Here is a 22651-nt window from a genome sequence, read left to right as displayed (position 1 = left end):
ACCCCGGAAGGGCACGTTGACCCGGAAGCCGCATCTCCCTGCCGCAGAGGCACTTCCGGGTTGGCCGTGGGGCGGAAAAGTCCGTTGGCTTCTCTGCACCGTCGGGGCGTGAGCGCTCCCGGGGCTCCGGCCAAACCCGCCTCTCACCAGCGTCAACCTATCAGTAAGTTGCCGTGCCGTGACGACGCAGCGTGTCACCGCGGTGACGTCACAGTGACGTCAGGGGGCCCTCGGCGAAGCCTTGTTAAGTCCTAGGGGGAAGCTACGGCGCCCCGGCCTGACGTCATGCGGGCCTGACGTCATGCGGGCATGACGTCACTGCCCTGACGTGTGCTCTGCAGTGAGGCTGCCGTAGAGGGGGAGCGCATCGTGTTCCCCTGGAGATCTGCTGGGGGCAGGCGGGGGTTAATTCAGGGAAGCCACATGGCGGGTGTCCCGCAGGGGGTCGGCCTAGATGATCCCAACCCGTCCCCTCTCCCCAGGGCTCGGCCGTGACATCACGGCGCGTCAGCCTGGCGAGGCCTCGTGGCGTCACAGCGAGCCATCGCTCCCCCGGCCGCCGCGCCCTGGGCCGGCACGGCTCTCTTGGCTCTTCGGGGGGCCCTGGCCGTGACCTTTTGGTTTCAGGATTTGTCTGGATTTTGCTTTCTTTTTTATTATGTTCTAAAATGTCACTTGAGCCAGTGATGCGCTTTTAAAACGTAGGCAGAGAAAGGTGCAGCTGCTGTCAGATTTGTTTTAAATTGCAATGTTTTAAAAAAGATACATGAAATGTATCTTTATTTCACACTCAGCCGCTGTGGTTGTTGTCAGTGACATGGGCACCAGGACAGCATACGGTCTCTAGAGCCGTCTGCCCCTCTTATAAAATGTGAAAGGGGAGAAAGAGAATGGTTAAATCTTACGCCTCAATCCTGTCAACTGATCTATGCAAACAGGCCCCAGTCATCCTGCAGAGCCCCATTGCCATCCGTACAGCTCCACCGTGGATGGAGGGGTCTGCCTGCACGAATCAGAACGCTCAATTGAAGCCTTAATCTTTGATTCGGGAAAGCAACCAAACACATGCTTAAAATTAAGCATGGATTTACGTGCTTCCCTGAATTGAGATGAATTTAAGAATGTATTGACGGGCTTTTTCTGAATCAGGGCTTTAGGTGCTGAAGGTCTAATTCAAAGCACATTGAAATCAGTGGGCCTACTGATCAGTATTTTATGCTTGAAACTATGCATATTGATGTGAGAAGTCACACTGATTTCACTAGGACCACTCACATGAGTAGAATTAAGCAAATGCATAAATACATGCAGTGTGGGGCCTTCAAGAGATTCAATTTTCAGTTTACGTAAAGTCGATTTTGAAATCCCCTATAGATTCTAATGTATTATATCACATTTATCATGTGGAAAAAATGTCTATTGTCATATACTAATTTCAACTTTATTTTTTTCAAAGGTGTATTGTAACAAACTACTTGACAGGCTACACAAAGATGATATCTACAGTAAGAGAATATTTTCTAGTAATGAAAAAGTAGGTTTGTGGTTTAAGTGAAAACTAAATATTTGTTGTTGTAGATAGGAAAATTCAGAGTTCAAGGCTACCGTCACTTGATGATGACCTGTTCTGTTCATTCCCTCTGGGGCACCTGGCATTGGCCACTGTTGGAAGACAGGATACTGGGCTAGATGGATCTTTGGTCTGACCCAGTATAACCATTCTTATGGCTCAGTAAAGGTTAAATATGTTGATCTTAAGTTCAGGTTCAGACATAAACCATTCCAGTTACTACTGTGGATGCTTTCTCTTGCCTTGATTTTAATACTTTCTTGAAGATTTTGTGATGTTTGCACTTTTCATGTTTTATCCTCTTTTTAACTCCATTATCAGTTTCAGAAGCTGTTTTGCATAAATGTGATGGTTGAGTAATATGGACTTAGCAAAACATTCTCTTCCAGCAGTTGACAATGAAAGATCTTTGTCTGCTTAATAACAATGGGTTTGCAAAAGGAAAATGTGACAAACAATTTATAATAAATCAGACCTTCAAGAATTTAATGGTAAAATTCAATGACCCATCACTCCTGATGTTTTATACATTATGCAGATTCATTGCACATATAGGCATTAGCATATGCAATTACTGAAGATAATTAGCTCACTCTTCTGAGGGAAAATGTTGCTAGATATTTCCGGTGTTGAAATAATTGACTTAGGTTTCTAATGTCAGGTTAGAAATAGAGTTAAAAAAACTTGAACATCTAATAATTTAAATTTAATAATTCAAAATGAAGAAATTATCACAAGAAAACCATTGGAGATATTAGAATTATCTCCACTGATTCTCTAAAACATCATTAGACAGGAGATTACAGTGATTTGATATAATAAGATACTCTTTGTGTCTGATTCAATAAGGAAAATAAGGACTTGTTTTCACTGCAGAGTTAACCTGCATGTTGCCCTTAACTCAGATCCCAACCACATAAAATCGTTAATCCAAGTATGCTGGTGCTTTCATCTTGAGTGGGTTTAGACTATAGCTCAAGTTAGCACAACTCATCAGCTGCTGACACAACCCGTCTGTGAAGCTCCAGTGTTATTTCGCAGTGTGACTGCTCTCACTCTAGCTTGGCTAATTTAAGAGGAGTTAACTCAGTCACTCAAGTTAACTCTGGAGTGAAGATATACCCTAAATCTGCTATCTGAATATATTGTACAGACTGCAGAAATGTATGTTAATGTTGCATTAAGATTAGCATTTTAGACTTTGATCCTTCAGGCACAGGGATGTCCACCTGCACATGCAGTTGTGGGATTGGGACCTGAAACACTCCGAACTGAGGAAATGTAGAACTTGATTGTCATGTAGTAATTGCAACATGCTCCATTTGCACCTATCAGAACCAAAATTGCCCTCAGATACACCTTCTGTAACTCTCATTGAAGTCAAGTGGAGCTATGTGTATATATCTGGTGGCAGGTTTGAGCCCATTGTGTATAAAAGTTACATTTAACAGCATAACTAACAATCACTGAACAGGTTTCAAAGTGGTAGCCGTGTTAGTCTGTATCAGCAAAAACAACCAGGAGTCCTTGTGGCACCTTAGAGACTAACAAATTTATTTGGGCATAAGCTTTCGTGAGCTAGAACCCACTTCATCGGTGCAGTAAAACGTTATTCACTCAACAGCTTGTGCTGCATATTTCCATTTTCATAGCCAAGCACTTAGTCAGTTTTGTAACTACACATAGAAATAGCAGCTGAAAAATCACACATAGGGAGTTCAAATTGATATTTATATTTATTATGTGATTCCATAGTCACATAAATAATATCCACTGAAAACTTAATGGGAATATTTTATACTATTCATGTTCCAATGCACACACTCTTTTGTTTGCTTGTTTTCTTTTTTCATTTCTTATCCTTTATTTTTCTTTCTGGGCTTCAGTCATTCAAAAGTTTATGCAGCACGTGTTTAACTTCATGTACTGTGAGTAATTTTGTTAAAGTCAGTGGGATTGCTCACAGGGTCCCATCCTGCCCCTATTGAAGTCAATGTCAAAACTCTCACTGACATTAGTGATACAGAATCTGGCCTACAGTGTGTAAAGATAAACGCAGGTAAGTCTGTGCAGGACCAGGGCCCTAGTTACTATTTTTCAGGAAGGAGGACACACCACTTGTACTGTTCAGATATTTTTGAATGATACTTGCATAGAAAACAAATCTTACAACCTTTTAAAATAGAAATGTTTTGTTCCTAACTGAAAAATGTGTCCGGATTTTGCTCATACTTTCCAAAAACATTCACCCCTGGAGCATTTATATCTGAAACTGCTCTAGCTATAATTTTTATAAGCCACTCCTAAGATTACTGTAACTGAAAGAGAGGAAAGAAAAAAATAATTTCCTTTTTTTTTCAATGTGTTTACTTTGAGCATTTGACAGCACTTTGCTAATAGTCAATTTCACTGTTTCCCTTGTATTGTCAGTTTTTTTACCCTGTCAGAATGGTCTTTCACACAACAGTAAGAAAAAGAGGGAAATCTTTTTTTAAAAAATAGAAAAAATAAGATAGTAAGGCCACAAAGATTGGCAGTGGAAACGTGTAGTATCTGAAACTATGTTTAACACCTTTTTTGAAATGAACTAGGTTTCCACAACTTTTATTGAATCAGATCTCATATGACAAAACTAGGACTGATGCTGTAAAACCTTAATCGCATGAGTAATGCTTATTCGTGAGAGCATCCTACTCATCTGAGTAAGGGTCATCTGAGTAAGGCTGCAACCCTTAAGTTGAAATAACATTTAAGTTATGACATGAAAGACAAAGGGTAGGTTAACACTTTGGCCTTCATTCATACTATTGTTCCGTCTTCACCCCACCAAAAAAAAAGAGTGAAAGATTGTGTGTCAATATAAACTTTGAATCTTCTTGCTCTTGTTGTTTCTTTTACATAGAACTGTTTATTTCACTTTATTTCCTGTGGGTTAGGGGGAAGTTTAAAGAAAAAGCAGAACCTCTGTGTTATAAAATAGTGTCTCTCATATTTATACAAGATATGAGAACAGACGTCATGTCACTTGATTAAGTCTGTGTGGAAAATATCCTTCTGAAACTTTGCATTTGTCTTGTACGTATTCAACTTTTTAATTTTTTTTTTAAATTGTACCAGTAGTGGTTAGTTCATATTTTGGAATAGTTACTTGCCAAACTATTTTTTTAAATCAAAGTAGTTTTGCAATTATATAAGCACAAAACAAATCTTAAACTCATCAACTTCTAACATTTTTGATTTATATATTTTTAGTTATGTATCCTCAGACATTTAAAAGCGTTAATTGACTACTAAACTAAGATGTTTACATGCCAAGTTCAGCCTGAATGTGTTTTCTCAGCTGACATATGGACCCGAGAGAAACAAGATTTTTAACTGTAGTGCTGACAATACTATTTATTTATTTCATTATAAAAGTGAGAGGGTAGTAAAGTTACTTGGTGCTTCAGAGACATAAATAAAAAGGACATGTGCCTTATCCCACACAGATTACCAGCAAAATAACACCAGATAAACTCAGGACCATGGTAAGGGAAATGTCGTTTGTGGAGTTATTGATTAGAAGTAAAGAGGAAAAAGAATAGCTGAACAAGGAGGATTTGAAGGAACAGAGAGGGCGCCTGGCAGATGGGGGCAGATAGATGTGCCATGGGTAAGGTGGTTAGAGAAAGCACAAAGGTGAGAGGAGAAAAAGGAGAGCAAGGCAAGATGATTGGGGAAAGCATCAGGAGCAAGAAAGAGAGTAGGGGGAAATGAAAAGGGAGATGAAAGAGGGATCCAAGGTATTAAATAGCTTCATAGATCCAGTATGTGCAACAGTGTGCCTTTGGGGCTGAGTAAAGTCCCCGGAAAAGCCCCCTGGACAGCCTGCTCTAGCTCCAGCAGAACTGGATCAGCACCAGTTTCTTTGCATAAATGCCTTCCCAGAGATGCCACTGGTGGAATGCAGCTAACTAGGAAGCTCTATTCCTTGTCAGCTTGCCTGTGGGAAATGGGTTCTGCTCAGTAGCGTGGCACTAATCAAGTTCCTTCCACAGCTGCCGGCCTCATCCTAAAGGAAGAAATAAGAAATGAGACATGCAGAAAAAAGAATGGGGAGGAGAGACAGGCTCGGTGCCATTCAGTGGATTTACACAGAAACAACAGTTGGGGCCTACTCTAATTCCACCTCAGGTTTAGACATGCCAGTCAGCTGAACCTTGAAGGAGAGTCAAACAACAATACTGTTTTTTCTAATTAGCTGATTTTTGACAACAGCAACCAATAATAGGACAAAGTTATCTTGTCAAATTAGAAATCTGGATTGTCCTTGGGCAAATAACCTTTAATAAAAATTCTTAGCTGGCATAGTATGTGGTAAATGAATTTCCTAATTCCTGGATGTGATTAATTAATCTATTCTATAAAGGAGTTAAAGAGCAAAAAATAGGTGCATTCATTTGTAGAGTAATCCTTTGTGCCGTGATCCTATTCCTCTGTGGTATGTTAAAGTACTATAAGCAGTGTCAACTAGTAATGTCAAAATGATGAAAAAAACGTATCAAGTGCCTGCTGCCTTATTTATAAAAAGCATATAGATGAATTACTTAATCCTTTGTACTGTCCTAGTTATGAAATAGAACCCTGCTGGTATGTGTTATTGGTAGAAGAACAACAGACTATAAAGATTGAAGTCAGATATTCAACAGGGTGACATAAGATATTCATTAAGATACCAAGGTATTTTAGTTTGGGTTTTTCCCATCATAAATTGGTTTTCATTGCCATGGGACAGTCTAGAAGGAATGATGAGTCTAAAGAACATTTACTAGATCAGAAATATTCTCTGGTCAGGTTTCATGAAAATTATATACAAATGTAAACCTTTCTCATGCCAACTCATTCTTGGAGTTCAGTGTATTTACTGAAATGTTTTGCTTCTTGGTTGTCGGTGGAAAAAACTGATATATACCAGAAGCATTGATAGTGGTCTTTTATTCTAATGCCATCCATTATCTTGTGCACACCTTCATTTTAAAAATTGTGGGTCCTGTCCTTAGTCAAAATACCCCCTGACAGCACTAGGAGATGCAGAGCAGAATTTGGCACCTGTAGCTTTTAGAGCACTTTGAAGATGAAAAACATACTGTAAGTGCTAAATAGTAGTAGCCATTAGTGCAATATTTTCAGCATCAAATTACGGTAAAAATGTGGGTCTGATAATGTGGCAGCAAGAAAAGTTGTCATGAAGAAGAACAGTTCGATGTTAATGGCCAGATTTCAGAAGTGACTTTCCATTTTGTACCCACAAATCATTGCAGATACAGTTTTCCAGGAACAAAAAATTGTGGGTGCATTTTATAGCACTTAGGCATCTAACTACTGATTGTACCTGCAAATCAGGTAATTATTTGTCTCAGGGCTATAAAATGCACCCACAGTTATCTGTAGGTACAGAACAAGAGGCTGAGTAGATACCCTTTGGAAAATCAGGACTTGAAATCACTTGTTTTTTAAAATTACATTTTCATCCTTCATCTTCCCCGTGTTGTGAAAACTGTTTTTCTTTGCCATACACACAGTCCACATTTTGATCCCAATGGGAGCTACGCATTTCCAATCTGTTAATCACTTTGGCCCTTTTGTTACATTCTTTTTGCCCCTAATGCCTAGCCTCCCTGAGATGTCTTATTTTGGAGGGGAGGACAAGTGTACATCTGAAGTGACTGGAGTACTGATCATGCTAATATCTTCTTACCCTCATCCCTTTGGCATGCTCTGAGCTCATCTCTGATGCCAAACCCCTCAGCTGACAGTTTAAATTATTTTAGTCTGAAATCTGTTTACTGGAAATGAGATTTGAAAACCACGTAAGCTTGGTATTATTAACAAACCTAATTCTCTTTTTTTTTTTTTCACAGTTGGATTTCCCATTTTCACTACTAATATCGATGGTCTTGAAAGTGCACTGGGATTCAGATGTTTCCAAGAAACTCTCTGTCAATGAACAACTCAAGACCCTCCTCACTGATCTCTGTTTAATGCAGACAGCTTGATATTACGCATCCTGCTCCTTACTCCAAGTTAAATGAAAAAAACAATTTTCTCTAATCTTCCATGAATCTCAGTTGTTGCCTGTTAGTTTTGATTGTTAGTGCGGGTCTGCCTGCTGCTTTTGCCCTGGAAAATGTAGCTTCTAACAGGACAATTACACCTGGGTCAAGATCCATTTCTCTGACTGCTTCACTTCATCCAGTCTTCCGAGTCGTGGCAAATTCTCCAGCACATCATGATATCATAGCAAAGGAGGGGACCAGTGCTTTAATTGAATGTAAACTGAACATCAGCCAGTATGAATTTATCCTTTGGTACAATTCAAAAGGACAGCTGCTCAATGAAAGAGATGAAGGTAAGCTCTGCTACTATCTTAGATGGTATCTGAACACTTCACCATCTTTAACATATTTATCTTCACAACCCTCGTGAGAGGTTTATCCTCCTTTTACACATGGGGAACTGAGGCACAGAGAGACTAAGTGTTTTGCCCAAGGTCACGTAGGAAACCTGTGGTGGAGCAGGGAACTGAACCCAAGTCCCAGGCTAGTGCCCTATCCACTGGCCCACCCTTTTTGCTCTGATGCTTAATCTTGTAGAACTGAACTGTTTTGCTTCAAAGGTACATAATTAAAGATCCAGAGAATCAGCTTCATAACTGATTTTTTATTTTGTCCTGCTCTTTACATCTTAGGAACATACATTAAAAAATAATTTTCCTCAAATTGTGACCTTTTCTAGCTGGCAAACTATTCTCATGCTTTCTCGGCCTTTTTAAAGGCGAGAGATTATTTGATTAAATTTACTTCCTGGTTTATGCGCCAGCAACTCTATGGAAATCAACAGGATGTTTAACTGCTCAGGGAATGGTTTTGCTAGTTAACCATTACTACAGAGGGAGATGCACTCTCTTAGCCCATTAAGTGCTTAATTTTAAAAAAGAAAAAAGTAATACTGTTTATAGAATCTGGGGAACAGTCTTCATTAGATAACAAGTTTTAAGTTAGGTCAAATTGTGAACCTGAGCTACCTGACAGTATCCTCTTAATGCTGTGCATATTAATTTGGGGTATTATCCAGCTTATGTGCAGCTAAAATAATCTTTAGATGCCATCTGGAAATTTAATTGAAAGCAGCGTAAATGAAGAGAATGAGTTATGAAAACAATGTGTCCTCCCCAATTTAGTAAATATGTAGGAAATTGCCTGTGAAGCCAGCATTATTATTATTAATTTATTTTTTTACCAAGAGTTTTGTCAGTCAGTAGAAGAAGCACAGTTGTGTAGTGGTTAAAGCAAAAGACTGGGTCTCCAGGGATGGGTTTTAACACCAGCTGAGCTACTTAGGGTATGTCTACACTGCACACTAAACACAGGCTCTGACTCGGATTTGAGCCCAAGCCCCTCTCCTGTCCACACTCAGTTCAGTCTGACTCTGGTCAGCAGCACTCAGGGTCCAGGTGCTAGGACCTTGTTGGGTGTGGGGGGAGTCAGAATCAAAGTACAAGCCCCACTGGGACTTGTATCCAAGGCCTATCATTTTGCAGTGTGGATGCAGGTCAAGTCACAGACCCAAGTCAGAAGGTCTGCGCAGTGCAATATGGAGGCGTTGGTACGGCTGTGAGAGACAGGCCAGCAATTGTTAACCCAGGTGTTCAATGCAGTGTGAATGCTCAAGCATGGGCTTGGAAACACCGAGTCCACAAGCCCAGGTCCCACAGACCTGGGCTTAGTGTGCAGTGTATAAATGTACCCTTACTGACTATGTGACGTTTACCATGGCTCACTTAACTTTTGCCTCAGTCAATCCACATGGAAAACTGGACGTTATAATTATATAGAGCAGTAAATAAACACAGCACCATACAGTGGGCAAAATGTGCTAAACAAATACTGGAATCCGTGCCCCAAAGAGCTGTCGGTCTAAAGGCACAGCCGCTCTGTACGGAACAATACAAAATGGAACAAAGAGTGGGATGCGAGCAAAATCTTACGGTAGAAAAGTACACCAGAGCCTCGCTAGAACGCGCGTCTATATAGTGCAAATTCACATATAATACAATCGCGGCCATGGATCCCAAATTTAATTACTTTAATTGCAATTCATTTTAACACGGTCCGCACTATAACGCAGTCCCGCGCATGGATCCCAAATCCCGCATTCTATTAAGGGTCCGGTGTACTTATAGCACCTGAGTTGTAAATTCAGGCTAAACAAGCTACAGAACAAAATCTCCACCACATCAGGTATGATCATTGAGGAATCTTTGTATTATGTTACAGATGCAGTACTTCGTGCCAAGGCCTGTATCTCAAAGGAGTAAGCACAATTTGTTATGTTTTCTTAATTCTCTTTGTCTCATTACTACACTTGTTTCTTTTGGATCTTTAGGTGGAAGATGGTTGATCACTGACCGAATCCTTAACATTACCAGTGTAACTTTTGGTGACCGCGGGCGGTACACCTGTGCAGCCACTAATCGTAATGGCACCTCCTACTACACAGTCACCCTGAGGGTTATCTTCACATCCGGGGACATGAGCATCTACTACATGATTGTGTGTCTGGTTGCCTTCACAATCATCCTCATTTTAAACATCACCCGTCTGTGTATGATGAGCAGCCACCTCCGCAAGACAGAGAAGGCCATCAATGAATTCTTCAGGACAGAAGGGGCTGAGAAGCTTCAGAAAGCCTTTGAGATCGCCAAGCGCATTCCTATCATCACATCTGCCAAAACGTTAGAGCTGGCCAAAGTCACCCAGTTTAAGACCATGGAATTTGCTCGATACATTGAAGAGCTTGCTAGAAGCATCCCCCTCCCACCTTTGATCCTGAACTGTAGGGCATTCATGGAGGAGATCTTCGAAGCAGTGCGAGTTGATGATCCTGATGAAGTTGGTGAGGAAACCAAACAGACCCAAGCCCTTGCTACCCAAGATACGATCTACCCCATCAACCCAGAGCTCAAGCGCAGTAATTCACCAGCAGGGGACTCGGATGATGGCTCCATGAATGAGCAGGGTCAAGAAATAGCAGTTCAGGTATCGGTCCACCTTCAGTCAGAAATACAAAGCATTGACACTGTTTCCCATGACAGCTGCCATACTGTACCTTCCGAAGAAGAGGTCTGCTGAATCCAGCGAGGTGGGATTATTAAAGCTGCGTCTGATTTCTGTAGGGTGTCGAGAAAAAAGGAACTCTAGTCAAATGTGCACAAGAAATAATGAATCTTTTTCCAGAATATGAGGTGCCAAAACTTTACCTAAATATGTGCGTTTCCTCATCTCTGTTTCTCAGTGCAGATCTATAGATTTAAGCCTGCTTAGATGAGGCCATTTGGAATACTCCTTCGCAACAATTTTGTAAAGCAAACTTACTCCACTGGAAGCATTTCACAAACGGGATAATTCACACTCAATTTCTTGGTCACCTCAGTTACTGTATCAGAGGTGGCTAAATTGAGCTAAACACGTGCCATAGGATCCTTTCCTTTGTGAACTGTTTCTTCATATACACAAAGAAATCTGAATTCTTTCAGATTCAAGCCTGCCTGCATTATTGTCCTGATGATTTGAGAGGTGTGCTCTTTTTGAGTTGCCTCTTGATGTGTGCAGCCCATCAAAACTATGGGCTTCGGCAAATCTGCTTTGTGTATTTTGCTTTTGTGTTGCCATCAAAACATACTGTACTTAGAATAAGGAATAGTGCCAGACTGTGCATCTGGATTAAATTAATTGTCATAGTTTCAAAGCAATTTATGGAATAACCAGGGCTCTAAGGTTTTAATGATTCTGCAGAAACTTACCAAAACGCCATTGTAGCGTATGGAAAATTAAATCTTGATTTTGACATAATCAGCACCATGGTTAAATGACCAATATTGGTAGATGCCGTACCCTGTTTCTGTTTTACATGGCAGGACAGGAAGGCAGTTCTGCTGGTATTATCTGTCCATGAACCTTATTGACTTTACTCACTGCAGAAAATCCAAACGATTGTGGTGTATTTGACATTGCCGTGGGCAAGGGATGACGAGTTGGTTGTCCTAAAAAAAAAAAAAATCTAGAGATCAAATGTCTCAGGCAGTTGTTTCTAAACAACATTAACAAGAAAAGTGGGGGGAACTTAGGGCCAGATTCTTAGCTGTGGATAGTTATGGCTAGTTATGGCTCCCTGGTTCTGCTATCTGCCAGTCGCAAGTCACTGGAGTGCAGTACCCGTCTGGCCATGCCCTCTTCCATTTCTAGCAAGCCCCATGGTAAGAGCTGCAAGGAGATGTAGCACAGGAGCTGACCACACATTGCCCTGTGCTAGTTAGGGACTCTCCTGTGCCAGGAGATTCCTCAGAGGAGGAGATCCAATCCCTAGGGACTGGCATGTAGAAGAGACTCTGACCCCTAGTTTCGCTTTTTGGTGCTGATCTTTTCCTTTTTTTTTATTTTGTATTTCTTATTTTTTATGTAACATTTACAAGTGTATCACTTTAATCACACTTTATTTCCAGTTGCGATTTAAATGTATGTAAGGCTTGTAAGCACTCCACAAATTATTTTCTTACAACTGCTGGGAGCATATTGCCATATAATTTTAACAACTTAGCAACAGGAGCACCGCTTAGCTTCCCACATCTCTTTCTTTGCTTCCTATTTTTGAAAGGTGACTTGAACTAGTGGTTTCCGGAGGAAACATTCAAGATTTTTCAGAGGTTTTCAGGTTACGTTTACAGGGGTGGCGGTGGATGACAAACAGATATAGGAGTGCCATTCTACAAAGCAGAGGAATCTGCAGTAATACAGCCTTGTAATAAATGGCATGCGTAAATCATATTTACGTGTCAGTATTAGAGACCGAGAGGGTGAAGCATTTTTAAGTTCTTTCCCGAGACGCTTCTGAAGTCAAACACAAGCAACGCAGGTCTAGCAGAGCTTGTCTTCACTGAGAGGCCTGTGTTTATCAGGAACATAGGAATTGCTGACTGGATCAGCCCAGTGATCCATCTATTCCAGTCTCCTGTTTCTGACAGGTGGCTATGCTTCAGAGGAATAGATCTGGAATAACCTGTCCTTCGTGATAGATTCTTCTTCACGCTCATATAGCTAGAGGTTGTGTATGCTCCTCTTCATCTTAAGGGTTTATATTCCTCTCTTGGCTCTTTGTTTATTCTTAAATAGTCATGGTTATAACTCTGGATATTTTTGTTAGTCAGATAAATGGCCAGTCCTTTTTTGCATCCTGCTAAACCGCTGGCCTCGGTGATTCCTGGCGGCAGTGATTCTGCAGGCTAACGGTGCATTCTGGTGAAAAGAATTTCCTTTGGTCGAGTTTGAATGTCATAGCTCAAAGATGTTACGGCCAGAAGGGGTAATCGTGTAGTCTGACCTTGTACGTCCCCCAGGCTATAGGATTTCCTCTTTGCCATGCCTGTCTTTCAGAGAAGCTGGCCATGCCCCTCTGTCAAACTGTCACACTACATATGGTGGCGGCATCCTTGATGTTTTTGTCCCCATGTTATAAATGCAATTTGGAGATGGAACCGTAAAATCAAGGCTTCTTTTAAATACTTCCAAACCAGCAGACACGCAATAATGATTGACAGGTGTCTCATCAAAAATGGCAGCTTGCATGCAACAAAATGACGCTGGAGCTATATGCGATCAGTGTAAGAGAACAGCTCCCGATTTAACTGAATCTGTTCTGTAATTTGTATAGTTTAGGTAGATAACACTGCATTCTTAATAAACCAAGTCTGTATTTGCCTATCTAGCTGTTTCATCTGGTGTCTGAGTAGCAGAGAGAAAGGACTTGTTCCATTAGGCCAGAAAATACAGAAATGATGTGCTGGATAGTTTGTTTATTTTTAAATTCCAAAATCAAGTGGTCAGTTTGCCATAGTAATAAGTCATTTCATTTCTGGGAGAGAGGCTGTTTTGTAGGATTTTCAGTACATAAGTAGTATTTATGAAGTGTAGGGCCCAATCTTGTTTCCACTGAACTTCATCAGAGCAGGGTTGGAACCTTAATATGACATCAACGAGTGTATTGAACAGATTCCTATGACACTGGGAACCAGGATGATGTAGAACCCATAATTTCCAAATAATGAACCCTAACATAGTGGTTTCCAAACAGGTTGACCTATTGCTCCCATGTTAGTGATATCTGTTACTGCTTGAATTTTTTGATACATCTAACTAAAATTTATTTTGGAAAGATTACTCAAACATCGTCGGGGGGGGGGGGGTTAAACTCCTTGTAAAAAAATGCATGTTTTTTCTTGGCTTCAGCTAATGTCTCTGACAATCACAAGGCTGTTTTATCTTCTCTTCTGAACCTCAATTTGTTTTTTGTACTGTAAACTCTACTCCTTAGCCAAGATTGTATTTACAAGTAACTTTGTTTTGGTTATTTGTATTCTGTAGAGTGTAATGTGACTGTGTTATATAACAACATTATGAGTCATACTTTCATAAAATTAATTGGTAGATTGTCAGAATAAATTTAGCAAAAAAACCTGTGAGTTTTATCATCTCTTTAAATTCTCTTGCATCAGACGGGGGAAAGAGGGGCTCTCCATAAAGAGTTAATAAACAGCTGTCTTTAGCTAATGCCAGCAAAACTGTTAGGCAAACTGGTAAAGGTTGCCTGTGTATCTGATTATCTGCAAGACAATTTGTGCCATAACATCTTTGATTTGTCATTTTATAATGTCCTAGAGTCCCCATGGCCATCTGTAACGATTCTTACCAGCTGCGTCAACAGATGGCTGTAGAACAGCAGCCCTGACATGATTTCAACAGGGTCTTTGGTTTCTTTATTGCTTCTTATCGCAAGCTAAAACAGCTGTTACCAATTGCAGTCCTTGCCTCCTCAAACCTATATGTGCTGACCCACACCTGTAGAGACAATTGTTCTGTTCTCCTGTATTTATTCTAATCTGTTTAGATTTTGGGAGGCTTTTTCCTATGGTTTGACACAGCTTCCCTTCCACAGAAGGAGACACGTAACTAATACCAGACAAGTCTATAGCTGGACTAATTAAAACTTCAAGGGACAGATTCTGCCTTGCCATGCCAGCGAGCAGTGGGGGTGCATAAAAAGTCTTCCCCTCACTTGCTCAGCTCACATAGGGCCTGGCAGACTCCCAGTTCCTGCATTGAGAGAAGTGCAGGGGCTGCTTCCTCCTTACATTTCTTGAGACGGAGAGGAAGCAGGACTATGACTCCGCCCTCCCTATTTGCGGGCCAGCGTGCAGGGTGGGAAGTTATCTGCATCCATAAAGCAGTGTAGCAGTGTGCACACAGTTTTTGCATGCCCTGAAGTTTCAGGTGCTCCCTGCGGGGTAGTGTAGCGTGAACTGTACAAACTAGCACTGAGTAGAAATGCAGTCAGATCTATCATCGACATTTTAAATGCAAACTGTAGAGCAAATCACACTCTCGTGGACACCGGGGCAACCTTATTAAAGTCAGTGGAGTTGCACAAGTGTAAATGAGAGAAGAATTTGACCATCTGTTTTGATCACAATGTTCTAAAAGTTAGGTTCCAATTGTCAATTTCTGCATGTGTAGAACAGGGGAATTCAATCCAAAGCCTTCTCCACCTGCAATGTGGATTTTACTGTGTGGATCTGGCAGCTGAAGGAGTAACAAATCCACACTAATCAGGGCTGGGGTCAGTGTTCAGTCAGTAACTGACTTCTAGCCCTGTATTTGGGGCTACACTTGAATGTATGTTGCTGGTTCAAGACACACTGTACTAGCAGTCAAACACAAAAGATTTTGTTTTTTTAATCTGGGTCTATGCAGAGATCCTAAGTGGGGCTAACATATTCATGCTTTTGTATCTATTTGAAACAAATTCCTGTTTTTGCTGGATGAACAAGGTAACAATAGGGAATTGAAAACAAAAGATCATTCCATGGTGGAGTATCCCAAAGTTTTCTTTTTTAAAAAGTTATGCATCACACAAAGTCACCTATCGCTTGAACTAGATCTTCAGCAGAGTTCCAGCTGAAAGTAGGGACTAACAAGTCCATTTACTTCAATTAAGCTGTGACAGTTGACACCAGCTGCGAATCTGCCCTCGATTTTCTGCTGTTACAAGGCATCTCACTCCCACACATCACAACAGGAACAATGTCTTTGTTCGTGCTCAAAAACAGTATAACTCACCATTTGGTTTATGCCAGATATATGCAATATAAAAAAAAAAAAATAAAAACCTCTCCTATTTCTAAGAGATGCCTGTGCTTTGCTGATTCTGGTCTGACAATGATCATCATAATACTGAGCAATGATGCAACCCTTTCCCTTTTCAAAACCCTGTGCAAACAACTAATTAGCCTAATGCAAAGGCATAGGATTATGCTTATCTCAAGATACTAACATTTATTTTATGGAACTAAAAAATCTGCAGTGTCCCAAATTCAAACCATATACCTGAGTGCTCATGCTTGCATTGGGACACTTACTTCAGCAGATAACAGATGTAGATTATACATCTGTGCATCTATCTGCCCAGAGGTTCTAGACGGGATTTTCACGTATGTCATCTGCTGTCAGGAGCTGAAAGATGGATGGCTTTAGAACAGAAATAGCCAGTGGGGGAACTCTCCTTTTTCTGCTATGCCTGATCCTCCTCTGGTGTAAGCTCAGTTTTGGACTTTACACCAGTGAGCAAACTCAAAATAGGCCTCCTGCTACTCTAACTGTCAATGGAGTAAGGCAGCTGAAAGTGACTGCCTGTATCTGCCACTGGCTGCTATGTCCAAGCACAAAATTGGAGCAACTGTGATCATCAGAGGTGCAGCTAGCCCATTGCAGGCCCGAAGCAGGAATATTTTCTCCCCACACCACACACACAACACAAACTAGTAATAGGGGGCCCCCTTGAGCTGCTTGGGCCCTAAGCAATTGCTTAGTCTGCTTATGCCTAGCACCGGCTCTGGTGATCACACTGGTAAATTGGGCCATATTTGGCCACTTGTGTATATACTTATCTGATCGCAGACATTCGGTATGCAAACTAAGCATGCATTTGTCCACCTAACTTGTTTGAAACTCAGCCTCTTTTTGTTGAGAATCTACCGTGTCCCTCGGCTACCTAGCCTAGCTTAACAGGGAAATCGACTCAGTGAAAACATCTTCCAGGGAACCTATTTAAGCCCATTGGTACTTATTGATAATGTCTAATGCTTAATGGGCACCGTAATTCCACTTCATGGGGATGCCTGCGGTCATTTAATGGCGCTTAGGTCTCTCTCATCCTGCTTCTGTGCGTTTGCGCCTCTGACCTTTCGGCCCCACCTCCCCGCACACGTGGTACGCTGGGCAAGTGTTATGAATTGCTTCATAGCTGCTTGTTCGGAGATGTTCTCTCCTTCCCCAGCATCTTCTCTCCAGCTGAGCTGCCACCAGCGCTAGGTAGGCAGCAGGTTCAGTCCATCCCCATCCCTCTGCGATAACGTCTCCTCCGACTCCAGTAACAACGGGTTCTGCAGCTCCTCGGGCCGCAGCATTCCTCCTGCAAAGTTGTCTTCTCTGTCTGAAATTCCTCTCAGTGGGGTGAAGGACATCCACTGGGGTGTCCAGTGCAGAGAGTTCTGCTGCGTTCTCTTGGACCGTTCAATATTTCACCCCATATTTGCCATCAGTGGTGCCCACGGCTGCACAAATTATCTGCATTTGAAAGAGTTTTGGTTCATCAGCACCTTTGTGGCACCATTTAAAATTTCCTATTTTCATTTTTTGACAACTTAACTCTCAAGGGTAATAAATGGGGGGGAGGGGGGGCTGCTAAAAAGAGATGGAAATATTTCCTTCAGCCATCTTAGATCGGAGCTGGGTTTCTTATGGGAACTGTGCACGCATCACCTCCCCTGTACTGATCGTTGGTTTTGACAGCCAATCTTTCACAGCATGGAGCCAGTGCAGTTCCCTTCCTAGATTTGAATTGCTTTATTATTTGATGACCTTTCAGACATGCTGCAAAAGCCATTTATTTAACCGGGGCTTAGGAGAAGGTGGAAGTATGGCCCTGCAGGTTAAAGGAGCCGTTTTGCTTGGCTAGCCGAGTTAATTCATTATCTGTGCATGATTCTCTTTTGCTGCTGGACAGTGGCTCTTTGATCATAAACCTAATTAATGGTCAGATCCCTTCAAGCTTTTTTTTATGGGTGGGATTTTGTTATTCAAAGCTAAAGAAATAGCATCAGTGGGCTATTGGTTGTAATAAAGGTTTTGGCTGTGGACAAAGAGACAGGGTTGGGTTGAAGTGACCTTGCATCACCAAGAAAACAAGGCTGAGGGCAGACACAGCAGGTTGGCCGGGCTGTGTGCACCTCACAGGTGGGGAGCAGACAGCATGAGAAAGGATGTCGAAAGAGAGACCCAGGAGTCATGATGAAGCAATGGGCTGGAGAGGAGCTGGTGTACATTGTTTGGAAGTTCTTTGGGGCAGGGATTATCTTCTTTGTTCTGTGTTTGTACAGCGCCTAGCACAGTGGGGGAAATAATCACTGAATTATGGATCATAAGCACAGAGCTGCCATAAACCATCTCATGATCCTATACCACAGTGTCACAGAAATGTAGGGCTTGAGAGGTTAGCAAGTCCATTCCCTGCACTGGGCCAGGACCACATACACTGTTCTTAAAAGCTTCCAGTATGCCCCCCATTACCACGTTGTCTGAGCAGCTCACACCCTTAACCATGGATAGGCAGGGCAGGGCAGTGCTGGTGTCCCCACTGAACAGATGGGGACTAAGGCACAAGTGGTACGCTACATTTCCGCAGACTGGAAAGACAGACGCGTGCTATCTGGGCTCGAGCTAGGGTGCTAAAAGTAGCCGAGTGGCTGCCGCGGCTCAGGCTAGCCACCCGAGTACGTACCCGGTGTGTCGGGCAGGTTTGTTCTCAGGCAGCTAGCCCAAGCTGCCACCCAGGCTGTTGCAGGCACACTGCTTTTTTTAGTGCATGCGCGAGGTGAGCTAGCATGTGTCTGTCTATCCGTGCGGGGAAGCACCCGACCAGCTGCAGAGGAGATGTTCCCAGAAGGCCCAGATCCTCAGAGGTCTTTCGGTGCCTAACTCCCATGCTCCTGCTCATCAATTATTTGTCCTTCGTTTAAAAGAAAGAACAGCGTGACCCCTTGACTCAGAAACATTCTCCTTGCATTGCCTTTGCCCTTCAGAAAAGGAAGGAAGCCAGCTGGGCCTATCCACCAGCTGTCCAGCATTTGTAGCCTGTAATTAGTCCCTCTAAACACGTGTCTAACTCAGTTAAGAATAGATTTGCAGTGGCTTTCACAGTCTGCTCTATCCAGTCAATCACACCGGGTGATGCTCACCTTGCCGTGGAGAGTATCAGCCCAGCTGTTTGCACCAGGGGCAAGGAGCACCGCAGGCAAAGCTGCCTGCAGGCTGTGTCCAACAAGAAGAGCAACTCTGATCTGCCTCCAGCAGCTGAGCGCCCAGAGGCACGAACTCCGTAGCTCGGGGACCCAGTGAACCGGATCCCACACTGATAGAGTTCGGACAAGCAGCACCCGCCATTCCAGCTCTGAAGTGGGCAGCCAACCCCGTGGCCTGCCCTCGAGCTATGAGATTAATTGTACAGGCTTCCGCTCAGTGCTCTGACGGCTCTGCTTTTGGGATGAGGGGCAGGGTTAGATTTTGCACCCCCTTCGCCCCATTAAGAAATCTCCCCTTAAACCCCCCAGTGCCAGCTACAGTCCCTCCCCTTTGGTTAATCGGCTTGTTTTTTAATCTCCGTTCATATTTTGCAGTCTCTGCATGACTAAAAAAGTGACATGCCTCAGTGGGATACAGCACAGGGCTTGCCGTGCTGGCTCCGCCTTGCCCAGAATCCTGTCTCCTGCAGCAGCCAGAAGCTGACGCTCTAGAGGAAGGCAGGCAAATAAAACCAGTCAATAGGATGCACCCAGTTAGTTATACAACCCTGTGCATCAGCTGCCAGGGGCACGGATTGCCTCCTTTGTTCCTTCTCTATACAGCACCTAGCACAATGAGGCCCTGCTTCTTGGTTGGGGGGCTTAGGTGCTGCTGTGACAGAGAGAATAAATATTAATAACCTATAGCACAAGGCAAAGAGGAATCCCTGCCTGACTCCTGCAGGCGCTTCATCTATATTAAACCATGACAGCTTGATTACCCTTATCACGGTCTTAAAGTGTAGAGATGCAAATGTCATTAGTGGGCATAAAAAGATCAATTCCTTTTGAGAAAAAAGGCCCCCGCAATCTGGCTGTAATCGCAAATGGCAGGTAAGCTATAAATCGAGTTCTTTCACTGCCTTTTCATTTCATTGTGTGCTTGTACTCGGAGACGCGGTAAATGTTTCCGCTCTGCTTCAATCAAATCTCATTTCCAAGCTGGATCGTCATGGGCGTCTTGTCATAGACGTCCACGTCTTTTGCCCTTTTCTGAAACTTTTCAATCTGTGCTATGCCTCTTTAAAAGTGAGACGACCTAGGCCCTATCCTTCAGTCAGGTGTGGATCTGCTTCACTTCAAGCACCTAATTAGTCCCATTGCAGCCAATGGATCTACTCACTAGCTTAAAGTTAAGCACATGCATAGCTGTTTGCAGCAATAGGGCCCCAAATTGTGCCCTGTACCCAAGAAGAGGGAATACAATGCCATCGCATTTTCAGTGATGCTTGGGTCCTAACTGCATGCAGTTTCCTATGCTGCATCAGAGATTATTTTGTGCTCCAGATCAGAGGTGGACAATTGCTTTCCCTGCTTTCAGAGTGCCCTTGAGAAACTCTGGTCCAGAGGATCATTACAGTAGTGTCTTTACTCTCATACACTGATATAAAGTGGACAGACACTTACCGTGCAGCCCCGGAGAGAGACAAGGTGCAACTAGAGCAGCCAGCTCATTGCCTGTGAGCCCCAGCTGATTTCGCCTGATTTACGGCAGTAGTGTGCCAGAGTTTTGCTTCAAATCCAAATGCCCTTGAACTGGTTAAACAAGCAGCCAGCTGCCTGTTTCTAGTCTAATCATACCAGGCTGCTAATCACATGCAGCATGTTGCGACTAACGGTGAGCCCAAGCCACAGGTTAAACGCTGAAACCTGGTTCCAAACGTCAGCGATTCAGAGGTGTTTGGAGTTTGGGTTTTAGCCAGTCTTACGCTATGATTAACGCTGGCATGACAGTGAGTAAAACTACAAAAGACACTGAGCTTCCCCCAAGGGCCACAGTCAGCCAAGAGCTATGAGGAGAAGAGAGAGGGTGCTACCAGCCTCTGTATACAGCACAGCGGCTTATGTAACTGTATGAAGTGAGCTGTAGCTCACGAAAGCGCATGCTCAAATAAATTGATTAGTCTCTAAGATGCCACAAGTCCTCCTTTTCTTTTTGCGAATACAGACTAACACGGCTGTTACTCTGAAACCTGTATGAGCTGATGGAAGCCAATCTGCCTCTGTAACGGTCAGAAGTGGATGCTGCTGCAGGCAGGTGTAGTAAAGATGGGATCAGCGGCAGCCCGCTGATCCTGTACTGGTGTTACAGAGCCCAGCAAACGGATGCTGGAAGCAGCTTCCTCCACCCCAGTGCAAGCGCTGAGGTTTGAACCTGTCGTTATGTCCAGCTGACGCTAGAGGCAGCTCTTGGGTTGAACATGGAAGAGACACAAAGGGAATTTAGAGCAGCAGCCGTGTTAGTCTGTATCCGCAAAAAGCAAAGGAGGACTTGTGGCACCTTAGAGACTAACACATTTATCTGAGCAAAAGCTTTTGTCAGCTACAGCTCACTTCATCGGATGCATTCCGATGAAGTGAGCTGTAGCTCACGAAAGCTTACGCTCAAATAAATTTGTTTGCCCCTAAGGTGCCACAAGTCCTCCTTTGCTTTTTACAAAGGGAATTGGAATTCAACATGAGGAGTTAGTGCAGGCTGATCATTTCCAGGCACGGAGAAGGAGCTGGTGGCAATCATAATCTCTGTGGGCAAGGGTTACCAGCAGAGAAGTAGAAAGGGCTCCTCTGGGAGAGCAAAACTGGACTGGCACAAGGAATCAGCTGCACTCAATCTTACATGAGGTGTTACATCAAATGCAGAAAAGAATACGACGTGGAGATGAGCCAGAGCCCCAGAGTTCCCACTGAGATGTGAGCTTTCTCTAAAATGGGCCACACTGCTCATCTGAGCCCTGCAAAGCACCTAAGCGGTTGGTCAGGGTCGCCTAAATGTTCCCTGTTGAGCTTGGATCTGAGCAGAAAGGGGTTAAGTGGCTGTGCTGGGGATGCAGCTCGGGCTCATCAAGCTGCCAGGCCCAGCTGGCCTCTATAAAAGGCAGATGGAGGGACCTAGCACCCAGTTTTTTGGGAGGGGAGGGTAGACACAGGATTTGGCTCTCTGCTGGGCCAATGGTATTTGGTCCTTGTATACACCTTGGGGATGGATTAGGTCTTCTGCTCTGTTTTGGAAGTGTGCTGAGAGGCAGAGCAAACCCCACAACATCCCCCAGGACCTGGAGGGCGTTTGACTGGAGTTCTGGCGTGGGCCCATTCCTAAGGGGGAATTGCTTTCATTCAAGGGAGCCTTTCCAGAGCACAGCCAGGGCCCTAGTGAAGCTTGTTGCTCAGCAATTAGACAAGGAAGGAGTGGGGAAATGATAGGTCCCAATCAGGAGCAGTGAAAATGCAGGGGAGAGGCTGTTGCTGCTCCAAGCCCCAGACTGAGAGGGAGGATTCAAACCTCTCTTCCCAGTATCCCCGGCTAGGAGAAAAGCTGTGATCAGTAGAGACTCATCTCCGGGATAGCAGTTGGCATCGCAAGCCCCCGCTGCTCTTGTAACACACCTCATGTCCCCGTGCAAATCTTACACTAGTGCACAGGAAGTCACGTCCCTCTTGCTGTGGTGCCTAGAGCCCCCAGCTGCTAGCAGGGCCTCTGTGCGCTAAGTGCTGTACAAAAATGTGGGATGAGACAGTCCCTGCCAGGAAGATTTTACAATCTAAATAAGTGAGGCAGACGAAGGCTCGTTATCCCCATCTGACAGCTGGGGAACTAA

General features: G+C 43.3%; 1 protein-coding gene across 2 annotated transcripts; it reads left to right on the top strand.

The window, feature by feature from the left end:
• The first annotated feature begins 47 nt into the window (after window positions 1-47).
• Window positions 48-14020, top strand: MFAP3 (microfibril associated protein 3). 2 transcript variants are annotated; one of them, XM_084636991.1, is made up of 4 exons: window positions 48-163; window positions 1457-1505; window positions 7471-7958; window positions 9995-14020. In XM_084636991.1, exons 3-4 carry the CDS (start codon window positions 7667-7669, stop codon window positions 10738-10740), a joined length of 1038 nt encoding a protein of 345 aa, XP_084493117.1. In that variant the 5' UTR covers window positions 48-163; window positions 1457-1505; window positions 7471-7666; the 3' UTR covers window positions 10741-14020. The 2 variants fall into 2 exon arrangements, with proteins under 2 accessions (XP_084493117.1, XP_084493118.1); XM_084636992.1 differs by lacking the exon at window positions 1457-1505 and having other exon boundaries at window positions 57-163.
• Window positions 14021-22651: the final 8631 nt, after the last annotated feature.

Source organism: Lepidochelys olivacea (genome assembly GCF_965140295.1).
Source record: "Lepidochelys olivacea isolate rLepOli2 genome assembly, chromosome: 8".
NCBI classification, from domain to species: domain Eukaryota; kingdom Metazoa; phylum Chordata; order Testudines; family Cheloniidae; genus Lepidochelys; species Lepidochelys olivacea.
This window is presented reverse-complemented; position numbering and strand designations above follow the sequence as displayed.

Excerpts from the sequence above, each read along its gene's own strand:
- MFAP3 (XM_084636991.1), top strand. The coding sequence starts at position 7,667 with ATGAATCTCAGTTGTTGCCTGTTAGTTTTGATTGTTAGTGCGGGTCTG. Across the intron at positions 7,959-9,994 it reads GCTCAATGAAAGAGATGAAG|GTGGAAGATGGTTGATCACT; the intron begins GTAAGCTCTGCT and ends TTGGATCTTTAG.